The sequence below is a fragment of the Erpetoichthys calabaricus genome, chromosome 10, assembly GCF_900747795.2.
Source record: "Erpetoichthys calabaricus chromosome 10, fErpCal1.3, whole genome shotgun sequence".
In the NCBI taxonomy this organism is placed as follows: Eukaryota; Metazoa; Chordata; class Cladistia; order Polypteriformes; family Polypteridae; genus Erpetoichthys; species Erpetoichthys calabaricus.
The window spans coordinates 36,811,149-36,829,268 of NC_041403.2; the positions used below are offsets into that span (position 1 = coordinate 36,811,149).

General features: G+C 37.8%; 1 protein-coding gene across 1 annotated transcript in view; it reads left to right on the forward strand.

The window, feature by feature from the left end:
• Positions 1–7,018: 7,018 nt before the first annotated feature.
• LOC114658947 (guanine nucleotide exchange factor VAV3-like) overlaps positions 7,019–18,120 on the forward strand; it is a 367,009-nt gene continuing 355,907 nt past the window's right edge. The window contains exon 1 of the mRNA XM_051933104.1: positions 7,019–7,661. Within this exon, the coding sequence (XP_051789064.1) occupies positions 7,458–7,661 (204 nt within the window). The 5' untranslated portion in view covers positions 7,019–7,457. The remainder of the gene's footprint in view (positions 7,662–18,120) is intronic.

Genomic DNA, 18,120 nt, shown 5'->3' on the forward strand with positions numbered 1-18,120 from the left:
TTCACATCCCACTGTGGTATGGCTCACCAATTTCTCCCACCATTCTAAAGCCTCACTTTCTTTTCTTCAATGCAGTTTTATTTCCTTTTTTAATTATTTCTCTTTTGGCCTTTGGGTTTTAACCACTGTTTATTTAGTTCTAACTGCTACTTTAAGTGCTTTATCTAAATTAATCTTACATAGACTCTTTCTAGATTTTCCTATCACTTTCGGTGCTGCTCTGGAAATAAAATTTAACCTCACTTTCTTTTCTTCAATGCAGTTTTATTTCCTTTTTTAATTATTTCTCTTTTGGCCTTTGGGTTTTAACCACTGTTTATTTAGTTCTAACTGCTACTTTAAGTGCTTTATCTAAATTAATCTTACACAGACTCTTTCTAGATTTTCCTATCACTTTCGGTGCTGCTCTGGAAATAAAATTTAATTCTTAGGTTGTTTCCTTTTTCAACCTGCCCCATACCACTTAACTTCATACGTCCAGATCTCACTCACTTCCTAGAGGGTTTTCAGTTCTGAAACCTTAAGGATTGTCTCCTTCCTGAGGGACACTCACAGGACGTTGAAAATATTAACAATCTTTAATCCACTCTCATAATTTCTCTTTTGTCAGTTGGCTTTTAAGTGCACCATCTTATCTATGAAGTCTTATGTTTTTCAGGTTCATTGAGAAGTATTTTTATTTGGTCCAGGCAGATCAGAAAGTACAGACTGGCCACTGTTTCTGGGAGTTTACATATTTCCCTTTATCTGCATGTATTTCCTCTGGAACACTCCGGTATTCGTTCCACTTCCAAAACATCTTCTTTTAAGGTTAATTGAAAACTATAAACTGTCTCTGTGTGAATGTGTGGCATGCCTTTTGTGCTTGATGTCTTCATGATTCACCCTTACTAAGCTAAGCAATTCAGAAAACAGATAAATAATAATAATGGAATATTTTATTGGATTCGATTGTTACAAAAACAAAAAAAAAACTCACGACTTGCTCCATAATCATGCATCTCTTAACCAGGTCATTATACCTTGCAGCAATACACTACTTTACACACTATGTCTGCTATTGTAATGGACAGAAAATCACTTATTAATATGAAGGTTGGCTGGCTCAGTTTTTAACTGACTAGGGCCAAGCAACATCAAGAGTTAGGCAAGAACTAACACTGAATGAGAGGTTAATCCTAATATGTTCTGTAGGACAACTGAAATATCCTATTTAACAGATGTTGTAGCAAGTAGAAGAAATTTATTTTAAAGGTAAAGCAAAATGTTTGTCAAGGTCATTGACAGAGTTATCACTTTAAAAACATCAGTTAACCTTCACCACGTTAAAAGGACAAAGCCCTCACAGTCAAAAAGCCATACTATTCAAAGCCAGAAATCTTTTTTACCATTTTACAAGGAAAAAACTTAACTCTACGTCTATATTTAAAAAGATGAAAAAGCTTAGTTTCTTTTGTTTGTTTGAGCACTTAGCCTCGTGTGAAGATCATTACTTAGTCAAGTCTAAGTTAGGACACTTTGTAATGTGCATTGGCGTCTTTTATAGTGCTACTCTGCTGACATCTCTTGTGTCAAGCTCTATGTGTGGTTGTTCCTACCTCAGCTTTACAATGAGTCATATATGGCTGGGGTGTTATTACTCCTTGTGTGCTGAATTGCACAGATACGTTCCAGCATACATGTTAACAGAAAATTACATTATGTGCAATCTACAGTGAAAATGACTAACTTACTGTGAAAGAGTAACAGATAAGGCTATGTGCCATCCTAATCTCATCACACTTTGTAAATACACTTTCTTAGTACTAATTTCCATATACTTATATATATATCTTCCTATATAATATGCTACAGTGGCTGTCCGTTTATCTGTCCAGGATTTTTAATCACCTGTAGCTTGCAAACTGTTTGACCTATTGATCTGAAATTTGGTACACATGTACTACGTGACCTCTACTGTTCACTTTTGGGGTGATGATTTTTATTACTCTTTTTATTTTTATTTTATTGCAGAATCAACTGTTGGCGGTGGACAGCAGGGCGGCCGTGCGGCGCATGAGTACGGGCGCCATTCTCATCCCTACCACCTTCTCTGTCACTTCCCCTACCTCTTCATATCTTAAATCATTCTTGAGGTAGATAGCTAGAGGGCATCATCGCTACCACCTTTGCCGTCACTTCCTCTACCTCTTCACATCTTAAATCATTCTTGAGGCAGATTAAGAAAAATGTACTAAGTAATTGCAACACAATAACTGACTTAATCAGTTTTAACACGAAAAGATTCCGACAGAAGAAGAGAAGAAGTGAGCTGGTAGGGTGGAAAAAACAAGAGCTGCTCAAGAAGCAGCAAGCGCATCAACCTCTGAGCAAACGAATGCTAAACGTACAGAGAAAGAGGATGAAAACTATAAGTCAAGTTTATTCACTGCACATTACCGTGCAGTGCGCCATTACTGGTATATATAAACAAAACAAAAAACAAAACAAAAAAAAAACAAAAAAAAAACGCATCAATCGGCAACAAGAACTGCAAGTTGCGCGCATGAGCGTAGTCTATTTATTGTTGCTAAGTTCATTTTTTCGGTTAAATTTTTCTGTTGTTTTGTTGTAAAACATGATTACAGTAGATTATGTGACTGGCCTTCTCTGGCGTGTGTGTCTAGTGTGTGTGTGTGTTTGTGTGCATGTGCGTGTGCGCGTGTGTGTGCATGTGCGTGTGTCTCGTGCGCGTGTGTGTGTGTGCATGCGTCTCTCTCGTGCGTGCGTGCGTGATTCTCTCTCGTGTGTGTGTGTGTTTCTCTTTCTCGTGTGTGTGTGTGTGTCTCTCTCTCTCTCTCTCTTGCATGTGCATGTGTCTGTCTGTGTCTCTCTCTCGCGCTCTCTCTCTCTAACGCTGCACAGGGAATGCACAGGGAGAGACTGAACACGTGCGGAAATCATCGGCGCGCACAAACCGAAAGGGAAACTGGCTTGTTCCTATACCGAGTGTGTGGTCGTGCACAGAGGCAAAAATTTGGCGAACTTTTTGGTCATAACCCGATTTGTATGTGTTCAGAGATGATTCGTGAACTGAGGTTCCACTGTATTAGACTGATAATGTGTAAAATTATAACATAATTTGACGTTTAATAGGCTTTTTCTTAACACCTCCCATTATCCGACATTTTCGCTTATCTGACGTTCTGCCGGCCCGTTTATGTCGGATAAGCGAGACTCTACTGTATATATACACACACACACACACATGCACACTACTAGTCAGATGTTTAGACACACCCAGACCTTTTTTTTATCAAGATATCATTATATCTATTTAAAATACAAATGTATTATTCATGTATGATCGCCAAGCCCCATTTTCAGCAGCCATTCTATGTGCTCTAATGGCCATCTCCCTTAACAAACAAAAAGAAATACAGTCCTTTTTAAATGGTAATTGGTTATTAGAGAAACCTTTGTAAACCTGATATTCTATTCACTTGAATTGCAAGGTACTGAAATTCCTAAAGTTCAGTTCAGAGTTCAAAAATGGCCAAAAAGGAACAGCTTTCTCAAGAAACACATCAGTGTATTTTTTTTTTTTGCAGAATAAAAGGAATGGCTGCTGAATATAGGGCTTTGTAGTCATATACTGTATGAATAACAGATGTCAAATCACTCATTTCAAGCAGTAATAGCCATTAGAAACACTATTAATACCTTGGCTATATTATTAAATCACTATAATCGTATTTTGATTGAAATATTGCATCAGTTAAAATATGAAAATGTCTTGCTGGGTCTAAAGTTGTAACTGGTAGTATTTTAAGCCGCGGAACCGGAAGTAATCCAAATGGCTCATTAGGGAGGTTTGGAATTACTTCCAAGTGTGGTGGAAGCTCAAAGTAGGGCTGTACAGCTCCACCTGCCGACATCCCTTGAACCGAACAGGGCTGTGCCAACCAATACAAAGTTCCACATATTCCTGTGGAACTCCGAGGGGCCATTGCACTGCATAGGGGCTGCCAAATAACAGTTCCGAGATAGCACCCTTCATAAGTCAACTCCCCCTGTCCTTCCATTACAGAGGCGTCACAGCCAGTTAATGGTGCTGGCCACCATCCATCACTACATATATACAGTATGTGATACAGTATCTGCCAAGTAATACAAAGAGTACAAAACACATGTTTCGTCCTAATTGGGGCTCATCAGGTGTACGCAACTTTGCTTCCCTTATGTTAGTGCCTGAGGCGAAGCCTCTGAAATTGTGCCTTGGCAACTGGTTCACTTACTTGACAGGGTGAAGATTGGAGTATTACATTCATTGGCCTGAATCGCAATCTAATTATTTGGATGGTTACCTACCAGGTAACGCTTGTGGCTGGTCGGCCAGTTGGCAAACACCTGCCATGTTCTATCAGTAGCGAGAAGCAGATTATAGATACTTTATGTAATCATACAGTATACTAGCCATGGTACCTGTTGAAGACATGTTATTTCTTGCCTCGTATATACCGTACTTGTACTAGGTTGCAGTGTTGCACAAGAAACAGGAAGATGAGACCAGGTTTCCAAGAAAAGAATAACTTTTTTGCTGAGAAGGCAGGATCAGTCTCAAGGCTTTATTCAAGACGGGTTTCTTCAGCACACAAGCACACAGGTTAAAGCTCCCTTCTTCAGATTAAAAGAACACAAAGCCTTCTTCATCAAGCAAGTTCAGTAGCTCGGAAGCAGTAGCTGGGGCTAACACAGTCTGGAGGAAAGAGGACAGAAGAGTGAGCAAACAGACAAGTCAGCGCACGGCTTTAAATGTTCGAAACATTTTGTGACAAGCAAGTTACGCGGTAAGCCTGCAAACCTGCAGCTGATCCCGCAGAGGGCAAGTAGAGAGTGTGCTTGTTTCCCATTGAAACACTGTCTAAGAGAGAGTTTTTCGAAGGGCAGTTATGTTACTTTAGGTTTACTGTTTAACAGAGTGTCAGCTTGCAGCTGCTAGCATTACGCTGTATGAATACGCAGCAGACCAGCTACCAAGCAGTCTCTGTACAGCTGCCGCTACCATCAAAGATGGTAAATCAGCAGCAACACTGGTCACAATTTTTTAAGCATCTACAGTATCTTCTACAGTATATTCACGTGTGAACATCTCTTCACCAGCAATCTCTTTCTCAGACGTGTTCCCGTAAAGCCTGCTTCTCAGACTCTGAAATTATTTTTGAGGTGCCTTTCTTGCCCTCATCTGGTTTTATACTTTTCATCTTTGAAGGCATTTTTTTTGTGTCTTTACTCCTTTTTGTGCGTCTCACACTCGCAATTCCTCTTCCGTTGTGTCACCAAATTCAAAGTGACCAGTCCCACCAAAGCCAAACTGACCAATCAAATTGCTTTGAAGGACTGTATTTTATTATATAGAAGATGGATAATCTATTTAAATTGCACATAGCCTAATCAGTTACACTTTCACAGTATTACGGTCAAATTTTGATCCAAAATATGAAAATTTCCAAGTGTGTCCAGACTTTTGACTGACTGATAGATAGATAGATAGATAGATAGATAGATAGATAGATAGATAGATAGATAGATAGATAGATAGATAATTCTTGTTATATGCATATTTGCACCCTTGTGCCACTGTTGCCCTGCAATTTTGCTCCGGATTATTGAAGTTTCTATGTATCTATTTTTGTTGTTTTCCTATTAATATGCTTTTTTTTGTGTAGTTTGCTTCCTTAATTGTATCCTAAAAATGACAACAACAAACGGAGCAGACACCTGGGCAAACAACACTGAATGCTGAAAGGCTACATCTACTTCAGCATCAGACCCACTAAAGTGCACATTAGTAAATAATGGATGAGATTGCTGGAATATCTGTGATAAAGCAGAATGAAAATAACAACGCTGATAGAAATCTTAACAACCACGTAAACAAAACCCACTAATAATCCACATGTTACACACATATCTTGCTTGGTATATTACATTTCCCAAACTTAGTTTTGTGATTTCTGTATTGACTTCAAAATACAGAAACTGGGAAATAATGGTTTGCTTAATTAGGTTTAGGAATACAGAAACTGGGAAATAATGGTTTGCTTAATTAGGTTTAGGAGTCCAATTAAAATGAGAACATGTTTGGAACAAAACCTACAGCCACCGGGTTTCCCCAGGTCTAAGAACCACTTAGCTCATTATAAACCACATTTGTAATTGCACTATGCAGCCAAGAGACTATCAGGAAATCCTCTCTGATTTTATTTTGGGAATATCAGTATAATTTCTTTTGATGACAGGTGAAGGCAAATTACTTTTATATATATGATTTAGAATGTAATTGGTTAAATCTGAACCTAGTTACAACCCTTTAAAGAGAGTGTGCACACCTCTAGAATAAAGGCACATACCGGTACTTATTCATTATTATTATTTTTGGTAAAAACTAGTCATTTGTTTTTGCACTTAAAACAATGTTGGTTACAGTATCTTATTAAAGCTAAAACTGTATGTTGTAATTTGTTTCCTATTTGGCCTTAATATCAAGAAAAGCTGAAATTTCAATAAGGGTGTGGACACTTCATACTCGCTTTGCCCCTACAATGTGTGGCAATCTATATTAATATCTATTTGTATATATTGTATGTATATATAGATTAATTGGGCCAGCTACATTTTAAAATTTTCATTTAACAGTATTTATGGAAAACATTAAAGACATAAAATGAAATTATTTTAAAAGAAACTTCTACAAGGTAAATGGTATTTATGTCAAACCCTCTCCTATTCACAGGAGGTTTAAAAAAAGGAGGGCAGTTTTGGTTGTGATGCTCAGGTAGGACTTACTATGATCATACTTAGTTGGGCGGGAGGAGTCATGGATATCATTCTGGCTTGCCCAGAGGTTTCCCTGGTCGACGTATAAATTCCAAAGTCTGTTTTCCGCTTTATCTCGTGCTTATTAATACCACTCGGTCACATCCGCGTTAGCGCTCCAACAGCCGCGTGGCCCGCAATCAGCCTTGGCTTCGGCCGCACGAGTACGCGCACGCGTGGTTGAGCAAATGTGCGCGCTTTGCGTGCACAGAGCTCGGGGCTCTCGATAGATTGTAGACGGAAGAGCAGGAGGAGAGAACGGCTGCAGTAGTAGGAGCAAGAGGAGGAGGTAACAGCGAGAGAGGAAGGAGTAGATATCAGACCAGAAGGAAGGAGCTCGTCGGGAGCCGGTTTTGCACTCAGCTTTTTACTGTTTTCTTTCTTGTCTGGATACACGCACACACAGTTTACATTGCTCTCGTGCGATGCAAAAGTGGGAAGTGACCTTGCATTTCGCCGCTGTCTGTATTACACTTACATCTTGGAAGATTAAGCGTCTTTTTCTAGCGGACTGTTCAAACAGCGTGAATTAAGGAGCAACTTCCATCCTGGGGACGTGCAGTCTCGATCCACTTGGGAAACGTCGCTAGACGCAAGGGATGGAGCCGTGGAGGCAGTGCGCGCAGTGGCTCATCAACTGCAGGGTGCTGCCCCCAAACCATCGGGTGACATGGGAGTCGGCACAGGTGTTCGACTTGGCCCAGACGCTCCGGGACGGAGTGCTTCTGTGCCAGCTTCTCAACAACCTGCGTCCGCAGTCTATCAACCTGAAAGAGATCAACCTGAGACCGCAAATGTCCCAGGTAAGGAAGGCTACCGATTGCCCGCTTTAACTGTCACCGGTTACTTCTCTTTCCAGCTAGACCTCGTCTGTTTGCATGGGAACGTGCGATAGATGTCGTGTACTTTATTGACCGCTTATGCATGTATTTGTTAAAAGTACACAAGAAAGCAAAGTCTAAAGAGAAGTTACCTTTGTATCGCAAATATATGGTTTTATTAGAATGAACAAGGAAGTTGCAGTAATTTAGTGAGGGCTGTACCGTTATGACAAAGTAGGCAGAACGCTGCCCCCTGTAGGTGTACATTGTATATAAACCGCTCCAATAACAGGACACAAATGGAAAAACAAACTTTCATTTCCCCATGGAAAGTCAATCGTAGAGAACAATCCTTTGCACACAACTCTATTTTGAGTAATCTGCAGTTTACATTCATTCTGCATTTGCACAAGTGTCTGTTATGTTGATTACCCGTGTATACGTGAGTGTGGGTGTGTGTGTGTTTGTGAGGATTTCTTCAGATTAAGTAAGTTCCTGCCATTTGCCCAAGGTTGCAGTGGTTGGCTTCGACCTCCGCCACGTTTAAAATGTTAGTCATAAAGAATGAGTAATAAATTAATTGAGTAATAAAGAATGGCTGAATAGATGGATGAACTATGTAAAACATTTATTGCTCGTAACTTGTTTGTTAGAAAACAATACTGCAGCTGTTAAACAAATTTTACTTTAGCTTTTAACTCCTCCAATTTCCATTTTGAGGAGGGTTTAAAAAATGATCTACTCCTAAAAGTAACACAGTTCTTTAATGGCACTTTAGTTTGCTTCCTCGTAGAACCATGGCTGGACAATGAACTTTTAATTTTGCGAAATTTTTTTGCATATGAAATTGGTTTTTGGGCTTTGAAAAGGTTCCTAATATGTGGACAAAACAGAAGTCTCTAATGCATAGTGGGATACTGACAGATCAAGAAAACCCGAACTTAGCCTGTGCTATTTTACGTAGCAAGAGTCTTCTAAAATCAGGAGCCCCATTTCACAAATCTGTTATCACTGTTTATGGTAATTTCTGTAGCCGGTTACAGATTTAAAAAATGAAAGTTCTTTTGTGGAACCTTCGTGTGGATGGTTGTTTTGGAAACTAAAAATGGCATTTGCTCTGAAGCACCACTCTAGCACATTTTTATTTTTAAGGGTGTTGGTAGAAAAATTCTTCCTAATGCATTTGTTTCCATATTTTTAATAGGAATTTCTGTGTATTAGTTTGTTTGTCCCAATAAGGAAGCTTTAATTCAGAAGGCCAACAATATATTTTAATATTATTATACCAGATTAACATGATATAAACTGAGAGGTTTTTAAGAAATCATGTAATACAAAAGCACATTTCTAGCATTAATTAATTAAAATCCTTTCACAGATTTATCGTCTTTTTGTACCTACCTGTTTACCCAGTAAGGGATCATGGATCAGGAGAAGCTACCTTGGCAAAATCAGCTTAAGTCAGAAAGCAGCCCGTACAGTACATTGCAGTATCACAAGGCACCGTCACACTCACAAACACCCATATACCAAGATAATTTTGATTCTGTAGTGGAATGGGTTAACTGGAGGAAACCACATAAACATGTGGAGAGTATGCATACTGAATACACAAGACACAAAGCCAGAAACTTAATTTTATATCCAGACAGGCTGAGAAAATAAAGGATGATAAACCTCCTGCTTATATGGAAGTATAACAATGCATACATTTGAAATTAAGCTATTTGATATGAAAGCTATCTTCTGTCACTTCTAAAGTGTGATACTTTTGTAATATACTCTTCTTAATGTCTTTATTGTTGTGATTGTGAGGCACGATTTGACTTCTGACAGGGAGTTCCTTTTCTTTGTATAGTTTGCATGTATTCCCTTTGGGGACTTAGGATTTCTCCATCTTTCTTACTGCATCTACTGGTGACTCCAAACTGGGCCTGCCTGATTGAGTGTGGGTTATGCATTGACGTCCTCATTGTGGCCAATGCCCGCCTTATGGTCATTGCAGTTTGGATTGACTCTGCATCTCTGACCTGGAGGAAGTGGGTATAGAAAGTGGATCTCAGGGAAATAAATACAAATACATTAAATATGTTACATTCAGGAAAAGCTTTCAGAGGTTTCCATTCTTCCATTCCACATTTCAGTAAAGGAACACATATCATCATTTTACTTGAAAGCACAATGTAAAAGAATGAATAGATCGTAATAAGTCGAGATTTTTCTGCGTAACCTACTTGCATGTGTTGACTATAATTAGCTCAGCTTTTGAATTTCACAGTTGAATGGCCAGGCTCAATTACAGTTACATCAAACTTTTGCAGTTGCAAAAATACAGATATCTGTAATATAGACTGTAATATAAATTTCTTTTCATTGAATGTATGACTTCTTCAGAATTCTCTACTTTCTAACATTTCTTTCTGCTAGAAGTGCTTCAAAATGTACCCAACATACAGTACACAAAGCTGTAGGCCACATCAGAGTTGCATCAGTGGAACACAGCATTTTTTTTTTTTTGCAATGTGTTGACAGATTAAAAATACATAAATATTTACTCAGAGTTTTGTCAATAAACCTTATTTCATTTAATGTCTTGATCCTTCATGCTGAACACCATCATTAAATGTTTAGATACTTTTAAAAGCAGGTGAAAGCAGGATAATTTGATTTCTTTAATTAGGTAACAATAATTTTCCAACCTGCGCTCTTTTGGTTTTAAGATCAGCTTCCTAAACACATACAGTGCTTTTGATACATGTGGATGGACTAATATCATCAGCTCATTCATCAATGCACTGAAGCTGCATAGCATCTGCTTACAAATTTACAGCCTGCTGCTTTTCTTTGGTGCAAATTTCAAGTGTTGCAGCCAGGTTTATAAAGTAATTATTTGAGAAGAGATAAGTTGTTCCATGTCATTGTGTTAAACATTGAAATGTGTGGGTGTTTAAAGATCTGACAGCCCCGAACACAGAAAAAAGTTCTGGGGAAGTACGAATACACTGAAGTGCAGTAATTAACATTCACATGTACTTAGCTACATTAACAACAAGTTTATATTTCTAATAAAATGGTGCAGCTTTGAACATTCTGGTTTGAAAGTTTCAGTGCTGCTTCCTTCTCCAAACTAAATACCGTGAATGTTAAAACTGAATACTTCTGTTTTTTTGGGCAGTATAGCGTAGTGGTTTGTTCTAATTTAGTTCCCTTCAGAAGGTATTTCCTGAAATTTGTAGTAACAAATGTAACTTTGCTAGCTTTTTTATACTTACTTACATTGTGAAGAAATTGTAATTGTGTAGGATGCAAGAAGAGCATACAATAAATGTTGAGGGCAAAATAAAGTTATGCAATATAAAAAGAATGCCTATGACATGCAGATCAGATCCCAGTCTCCTAGCTGTCACTATACATTAGAGTGTATAGAAATTGGGAACATTCTATTCATCTTCATTATATAAAGTATATAAATAGTGTTTATTGGTTTCTAGGAGTCATTATCAAAATAGGTGTAACAGTTCAGAAATACAAAAGATATTCAGCTTAAAATATTTAAATGTATGCAGTATGTGTGCTTATACAGTATATCAATCAATCAGACCTTATTTTACAGAGCACCATTCATGGAGCATGCAATTATAAGGCAGTTTAAAACACATAATAATATGCTTTAAAGCATATGTAATGTAACACAATGCCCTTGCAGGCTTGAATTGGATTAAATGGATTTGAGAATGTTGTGTCATACAGCATAACATAATGGAATGAAAGCTTGTTTAAACAAATGAAAAAGCACAGAAAAAAATACAACAGTAAAAATGATTTTATAATACATAGCAGTACATTGAAACTTGTGTGTCTTTACTGCATATATGCTTAATATAGTGAAGTGTACACTGGTATATACATGTTCACAAACACATACATTTGTGTCATTTATAAAAATATTTTACTTATAAATATATATCAATATATTTACTTATGTGCATTTTAGTATTGAAATTGACTAAAATGCACACACACACACAAATATGAATATATTCATCTATATTTTTATATCTATCTATGTGTGTGTGTGTGTGTGTGTGTGTGTGTGTGTGTGTGTGTATTCATATGTTTGAATTGCAATCTGATGATTTGGATGGTTATCTATCAGGTAGTGCTTGTTGGCAAACATTTCCCATGTCTGTAACATATAATCTTCTTCTCTGAGAGGACATGGTGGATGTGTACCAGCTGGCCGACCAAACACACGTTACATGGAAGGTAACCTCCCAAATATCCGATTGTGATCAGACCTATATATATATATATATATATATATATATATATATATATATATATATATATACAGTGTATATATATATATATATATATATATATATATATATATATATATATATATATAATAAATAGATAGTATTAGTATATAGATTTTATATATCTGTCCATCTAAAAGGAAAATTGCCTGTGTGTCCGTGTAGCTGCTATGTCTCTGTCATTGCAATATATGGTGCATCACATATGTTAACACTGCTTTTACCAATCCCATATCAAATGGCATATACCAGAGACACATGCATTGCATTGTGCACTACAGATGTTAACACTGAGGTCTATGTTGGTTACTTAGGTTTCAATCTGGGTAGCACAATTAGAAAATAAATACAAAGATAGATAATTATACCTACACACACATATTAAAAAGAGAGAGAGAGAGAGAGAAAGAGAATGAGAACATACATATATATAGATAGATAGAATTCTTTTTTGCCATTATGCATACACATAACATTTTTTTTTTTGTGGTACAACTCGGCTTCAAGGCAAATTTGATACATATATATGTATCAAATGAGGCAATATATTTGCATCTATTTTTAAAGCCCTACGTTCATCTCTATTTTAACAAGTTATCCAATCTGTGTTTTTATTTTTAAATTTGTTTAGTGCATTAAAATGTTTTGTTATAGATAGAATTCTTTTTTGCCATTATGCATACACATAACATTTTTTTTTGTGGTACAACTCGGCTTCAAGGCAGATTTGATACATATATATGTATCAAATGAGGCAATATATTTGCATCTATTTTTAAAGCCCTACGTTCATCTCGATTTTAACAAGTTATCCAATCTGTGTTTTTATTTTTAAATTTGTTTAGTGCATTAGAATGTTTTGTATTGTAAGTCTATCAGTCTTCAACTGCTTCTTGTTTAGAGTTAAAATGAGCACAAACCTTCTAAGCACAAACCTTCTAAGCATCAACAAAAATGTTTTTGCATAAAGGACATCAATGCTAAATCAAAGAATAATAAAGCATAAGTCAAAGAAATCAATAAGACATCTAATTATTTTGGATTTATGGTATAAGAAAGCACCACGTTCAAGAGTTGTGACGCACACACTACCAAGTAACTGCAACACTGCACCAACCAATGGCTACAATGGGACGTGGCATTCAAGTTAAAAAACAAAAAAAAAAAAAAAAAAATAGAGTGCTCAACCAACTCTTGGCTTCCCCGTATTGCACATTCTCTCTTTTTCAGCCTTTTTGGTTTACCCCCCGAGAATAGCCTGCCGACATCTGATGCTTATCAAAAGGAGAGAAGCTACAACAAAGCAGACAATGAACTCATTAATTTTTCATGTTTTGATCTCCACTAACTCCCCCCCAGTTTATCTTCACAGATGCAAAATGTAGAGTTTTAATTTGCCTCTACAAAGGATTCAAATGTGATTATATATTTATTTATTTTATATATATATATATATATATATATCTATAATATATATTTATTTTATTTCTATATATTAAGACTGGTTAAGAATAAAAAAATCTTTCTCCTTATGAAACGTGTCTCAAGAAATGAAACTATGCTTCTAATTTATTTGTTTATTATAGTAATCTCAAGTGTCTTCATTGCAAGTAAAATAAATCACAGATTTTTATCACTGATATCATACACTAATTAACAGACAGTTCTTTTTTACATTTGTATATAACTTTTAGAATTTGTATATATAAAATCAAAACACACAAAAATATTTTAGGAATAGATGCACAAATTACATTTCTGCTGCAGGTTTCTGGCCCTAGAAATAGCAACAAATACTTCTTGTAGAACTCTAAGGTAAAATGATAACAAATTGAGCTACACACACACACCCACATACACGCGCACACACACACACACACACACATATATATATATTTTCTATACTGTGGTGTGCTGGCCTGGTGGCTTTCACTTTAAGACAGGCCCGCTAAATCAAAAAGTTAATCAAAAAGGCAGGCTCAGGAAGGACCTGCTGGAGGTACTAGCCAAGGAGAAACTGAGTGCCATTATGAACAATGCTGCACATCCTCTCTCGGACACTCGAACACTGAGGACTTTCAGCCAATGCATTACTCAGCAGAAGCGTGTCAAGAAACGCTATGTGGGCTCCTGTATTATACCTCATTGGGACTGAATGATCTTCATCCATGTTAGAGGTCTTTCTTTCTTTCTACTAATTCTGATGTGTACTTGAGAGGGGTTAATGTTGTTTATGTGTATATGTGTGTAATATACAGTGCATCCAGAAAGTATTCACAGCGCATCACTTTTTGCACCTTTTGTTATGTTACAGCCTTATTCCAAAATGGATTAAAGTCATTTTTTTCCTCAGAATTCTGCACACAACACCCCATAATGACAACGTGAAAAAAGTTTACTTGAGGTTTTTGCAAATTTATTAAAAATAAAAAAAACTGAGAAATCACATGTACATAAATATTCACAGCCTTTGCTCAATACTTTGTCGATGCACCTTTGGCAGCAATTACAGCCTCAAGTCTTTTTGAATATGATGCCACAAGCTTGGCACACCTATCCTTGGCCATTCCTCTTTGCAGCACCTCTCAAGCTCCATCAGGTTGGATGGGAAGCGTCGGTGCACAGCCATTTTAAGATCTCTCCAGAGATGTTCAATCGGATTCAAGTCTGGGCTCTGGCTGGGCCACTCAAGGACATTCACAGAGTTGTCCTGAAGCCACTCCTTTGATATTTTGGCTGTGTGCTTAGGGTTGTTGTCCTGCTGAAAGATGAACTGTCGCCCCAGTCTGAGGTCAAGAGCGCTCTAGAGCAGGTTTTCATTCAGGATGTCTCTGTACATTGCTGCAGTCATCTTTCCCTTTATCCTGACTAGTCTCCCAGTCCCTGATGCTGAAAAACATCCCCACAGCATGATGCTGCCACCACCATGCTTCACTGTAGGGATGGTATTGGCCTGGTGATGAGCGGTGCCTGGTTTCCTCCAAACGTGATGCCTGGCATTCACACCAAGGAGTTCAATCTTTGTCTCATCAGGCCAGAGAATTTTCTTTCTCATGGTCTGAGAGTCCTTCAGGTGCCTTTTGGCAAACTCCAGGCAGGCTGCCATGTGCCTTTTAACTAAGGAGTGGCTTCCGTCTGGCCACTCTACCACACAGGCCTGATTGGTGGACTGCTGCAGAGATGGTTGTCCTTTTGGAAGGTTCTCCTCTCTCCACAGAGGACCTCAGGAGCTCTGATTTAGTGACCATCGGGTTCTTGGTCACCTCCCTGACTAAGGCCCTTCTCCCCCTATTGTTCAGTTTAGATGGCCGGCCAGCTCTAGGAAGAGTCCTGGTGGTTTCGAACTTCTTCCGCTTACGGATGATGGAGGCCACTGTGGTCATTGGGACCTTCAAAGCAGCAGAAATTTTTCTGTAACCTTCCCCAGATATGTGCCTCAAGACAGTCCTGTCTCGGAGGTCTACAGACAATTCCTTTGACTTCATGCTTGGTTTGTGCTCTGACATGAACTGTCAACTGTGGGACCTTATATAGACAGGTGTGTGCCTTTCCAAATCATGTCCAGTCAACTGAATTTACCACAGGTGGACTCCAGTTAAGCTGCAGAAACATCTCAAGGATGATCAGGGGAAACAGGATGCACCTGAGCTCAATTTCGAGCTTCACGGCAAAGGCTGTGAACACTTATGTACATGTGCTTTCTCAATTTTTTTATTTTTAATAAATTTGCAAAAACATAAAGTAAACTTTTTTCATGTTGTCATTATGGGGTGTTGTGTGTAGAAGTCTGAGGAAAAAAATGAATTTAATCCATTTTGGAATAAGGCTGTAACATAACAAAATGTGGGAGAAGTGGTGCGCTGTGACTACTCTCCGGATGCAGTATATATATATATATGTATGTATAATATATATATATATATATATATATATATATATATATAATGTAAAAATAGGGACGGAAAATGGTGAGAAAGGAATTCAGAAATCAAGAAGAAATAAATACTTCTTGAAAGACACAGCGTGCATTTAGAATTTCCGGCCAAGCAGGATTACATGTGAAAGTGATTAATAAATCAGGCTTTCCGAATTTACGTACTATGGCCATGGCATCCTGATAGTTTTGTTGCATGTATCTTGGACATCCTGGAAATGTGGACAGTAATATGATCATTTTGCCTACACGTACGTTGCTATTTTCAGCGTTTGCTTGCAGTGCGTCTGATAGTTCCACGCACAGATCTTGTTGATGTAATCTGATATAGCTGAGACGCGCGCCCTCTGTTTTAACATACACATCTACGACATACTGTTTGAATAGTTTGCCGCTGGAGTACAAAATACTAAATGTATTCCTCATTGCTAATCTGTGCGTGCAAAATTGGCATTGAGTAAGCCTTATTCACTTGGCGGTTCTTTTATCGGGAACATGTTGTAAATCTTTGTGCTAGCCAATGTCTCCATAAGGCAATAAAAGTGGGTAAACCATAGGATCGCAATTCATATTGAGCGTGGAAATCTGTTTACAGGAGTTGCCTATGGGATAGATGCAAATGTCCCTTTCGGCAGGCATTTCGCCATCTTCTCCGACGAAAATCACTGCAACATCGGTGTGACATGTTGGGGCATGGTATTGTCGTAAATCCTGCCTAGCGTTTTCCTTGAAAACCATTCATACAGATGCTGTTGGATTGGACTGAGCGATTTCATGCATGTGTTTGTATGATTTAGCGATGGGGTTGATGGTTCTGAGCATGGAATCTAGCTGGAGAAGTATATTTTTGCTGCATGCAGAGTTTGCTTTATTTTGTGAGCATACTTCAGTAGCTTGCGCTGTGTGAAAAACATACAACTGTCCATATCCTGGAGAGGTAGAAGTGTTAGCGTATAGTGGAGAGATTTGGTGATAAATTTGCTCGTGTATTTTAAAACCGTATGGTCCATGGCCAGGAGGTTGAGTTATCTGTGCACCCACTCGAATGTGTTCATGATAATTTTTAGCGTCTGATGTGTGCTGTGTAAGAAGCTGTTGCAAAGACACAGGTGGCTCCCTCAAAGGTGGTAAAGCTACTTTATCGTTGTGGCAGCACTTCGAGTACTTGTTGGATGTATTACGCTCAGCAGGCCTGTATAGTGCATGACATGGAAGAGGACGAATAGGAATTGAGAAATGCCGTGTTGGCTGCGTGTGGGCGGGACCGGTTTTGAAGAGGAGCTGCAGGTAGCATGGGGAAAGGTTTGGAAGAGGATGAATAGGAAGCGAGAAATGCCATGTCGGCTGCATGTGGGCAGGACGGGTTTTGAAGTGGAAGCAGGATGAACCGGAAGAGAAATATATATAAGAGATATACATACATATGTATATCTATGTATGTATATGCATATGTGTATATATATCTATATATATATATATATATATATATATATATATATATATATATATATATATATATATATATATATATATATATATATATATATATATAATATATATATATATAATATATATGTATATATAATATGTATACAGTGGGGCAAAAAAGTATTTAGTCAGCCACCAATTGTGCAAGTTCTCCCACTTAAAAAGATGAGAGAGGCCTGTACTTTTCATCATAGGCATACCTCAACTATGAGAGACAAAATGAGAAAAAAAATCCAGAAAATCACATTGTCTGATTTTTGAAGAATTTATTTACAAATTATGGTGGAAAAAAAGTATTTGGTCAATAACAAAAGTTCATCTCAATACTTTTGTTATATACCCTTTGTTGGCAATGACAGAGGTCAAACGTTTTCTTTAAGTCTTCACAAGGCTTTCACACACTGTTGCTGGTATTTTGGCCCATTCCTCCATGCAGATCTCATCTAGAGCAGTGATGTTTTGGGGCTGTCGCTGGGCAACACGGACTTTCAACTCCCTCCAAAGATTTTCTATGGGGTTGAGATCTGGAGACTGGCTAGGCCACTCCAGGACCTTGAAATGCTTCTTACGAAGCCACTCCTTCGTTACCCGTGCGGTGTGTTTGGGATCATTGTCATGCTGAAAGACCCAGCCATGTTTCATCTTCAGTGCCCTTGCTGATGGAAGGAGGTTTTCACTCAAAATTTGACGATACATGGCC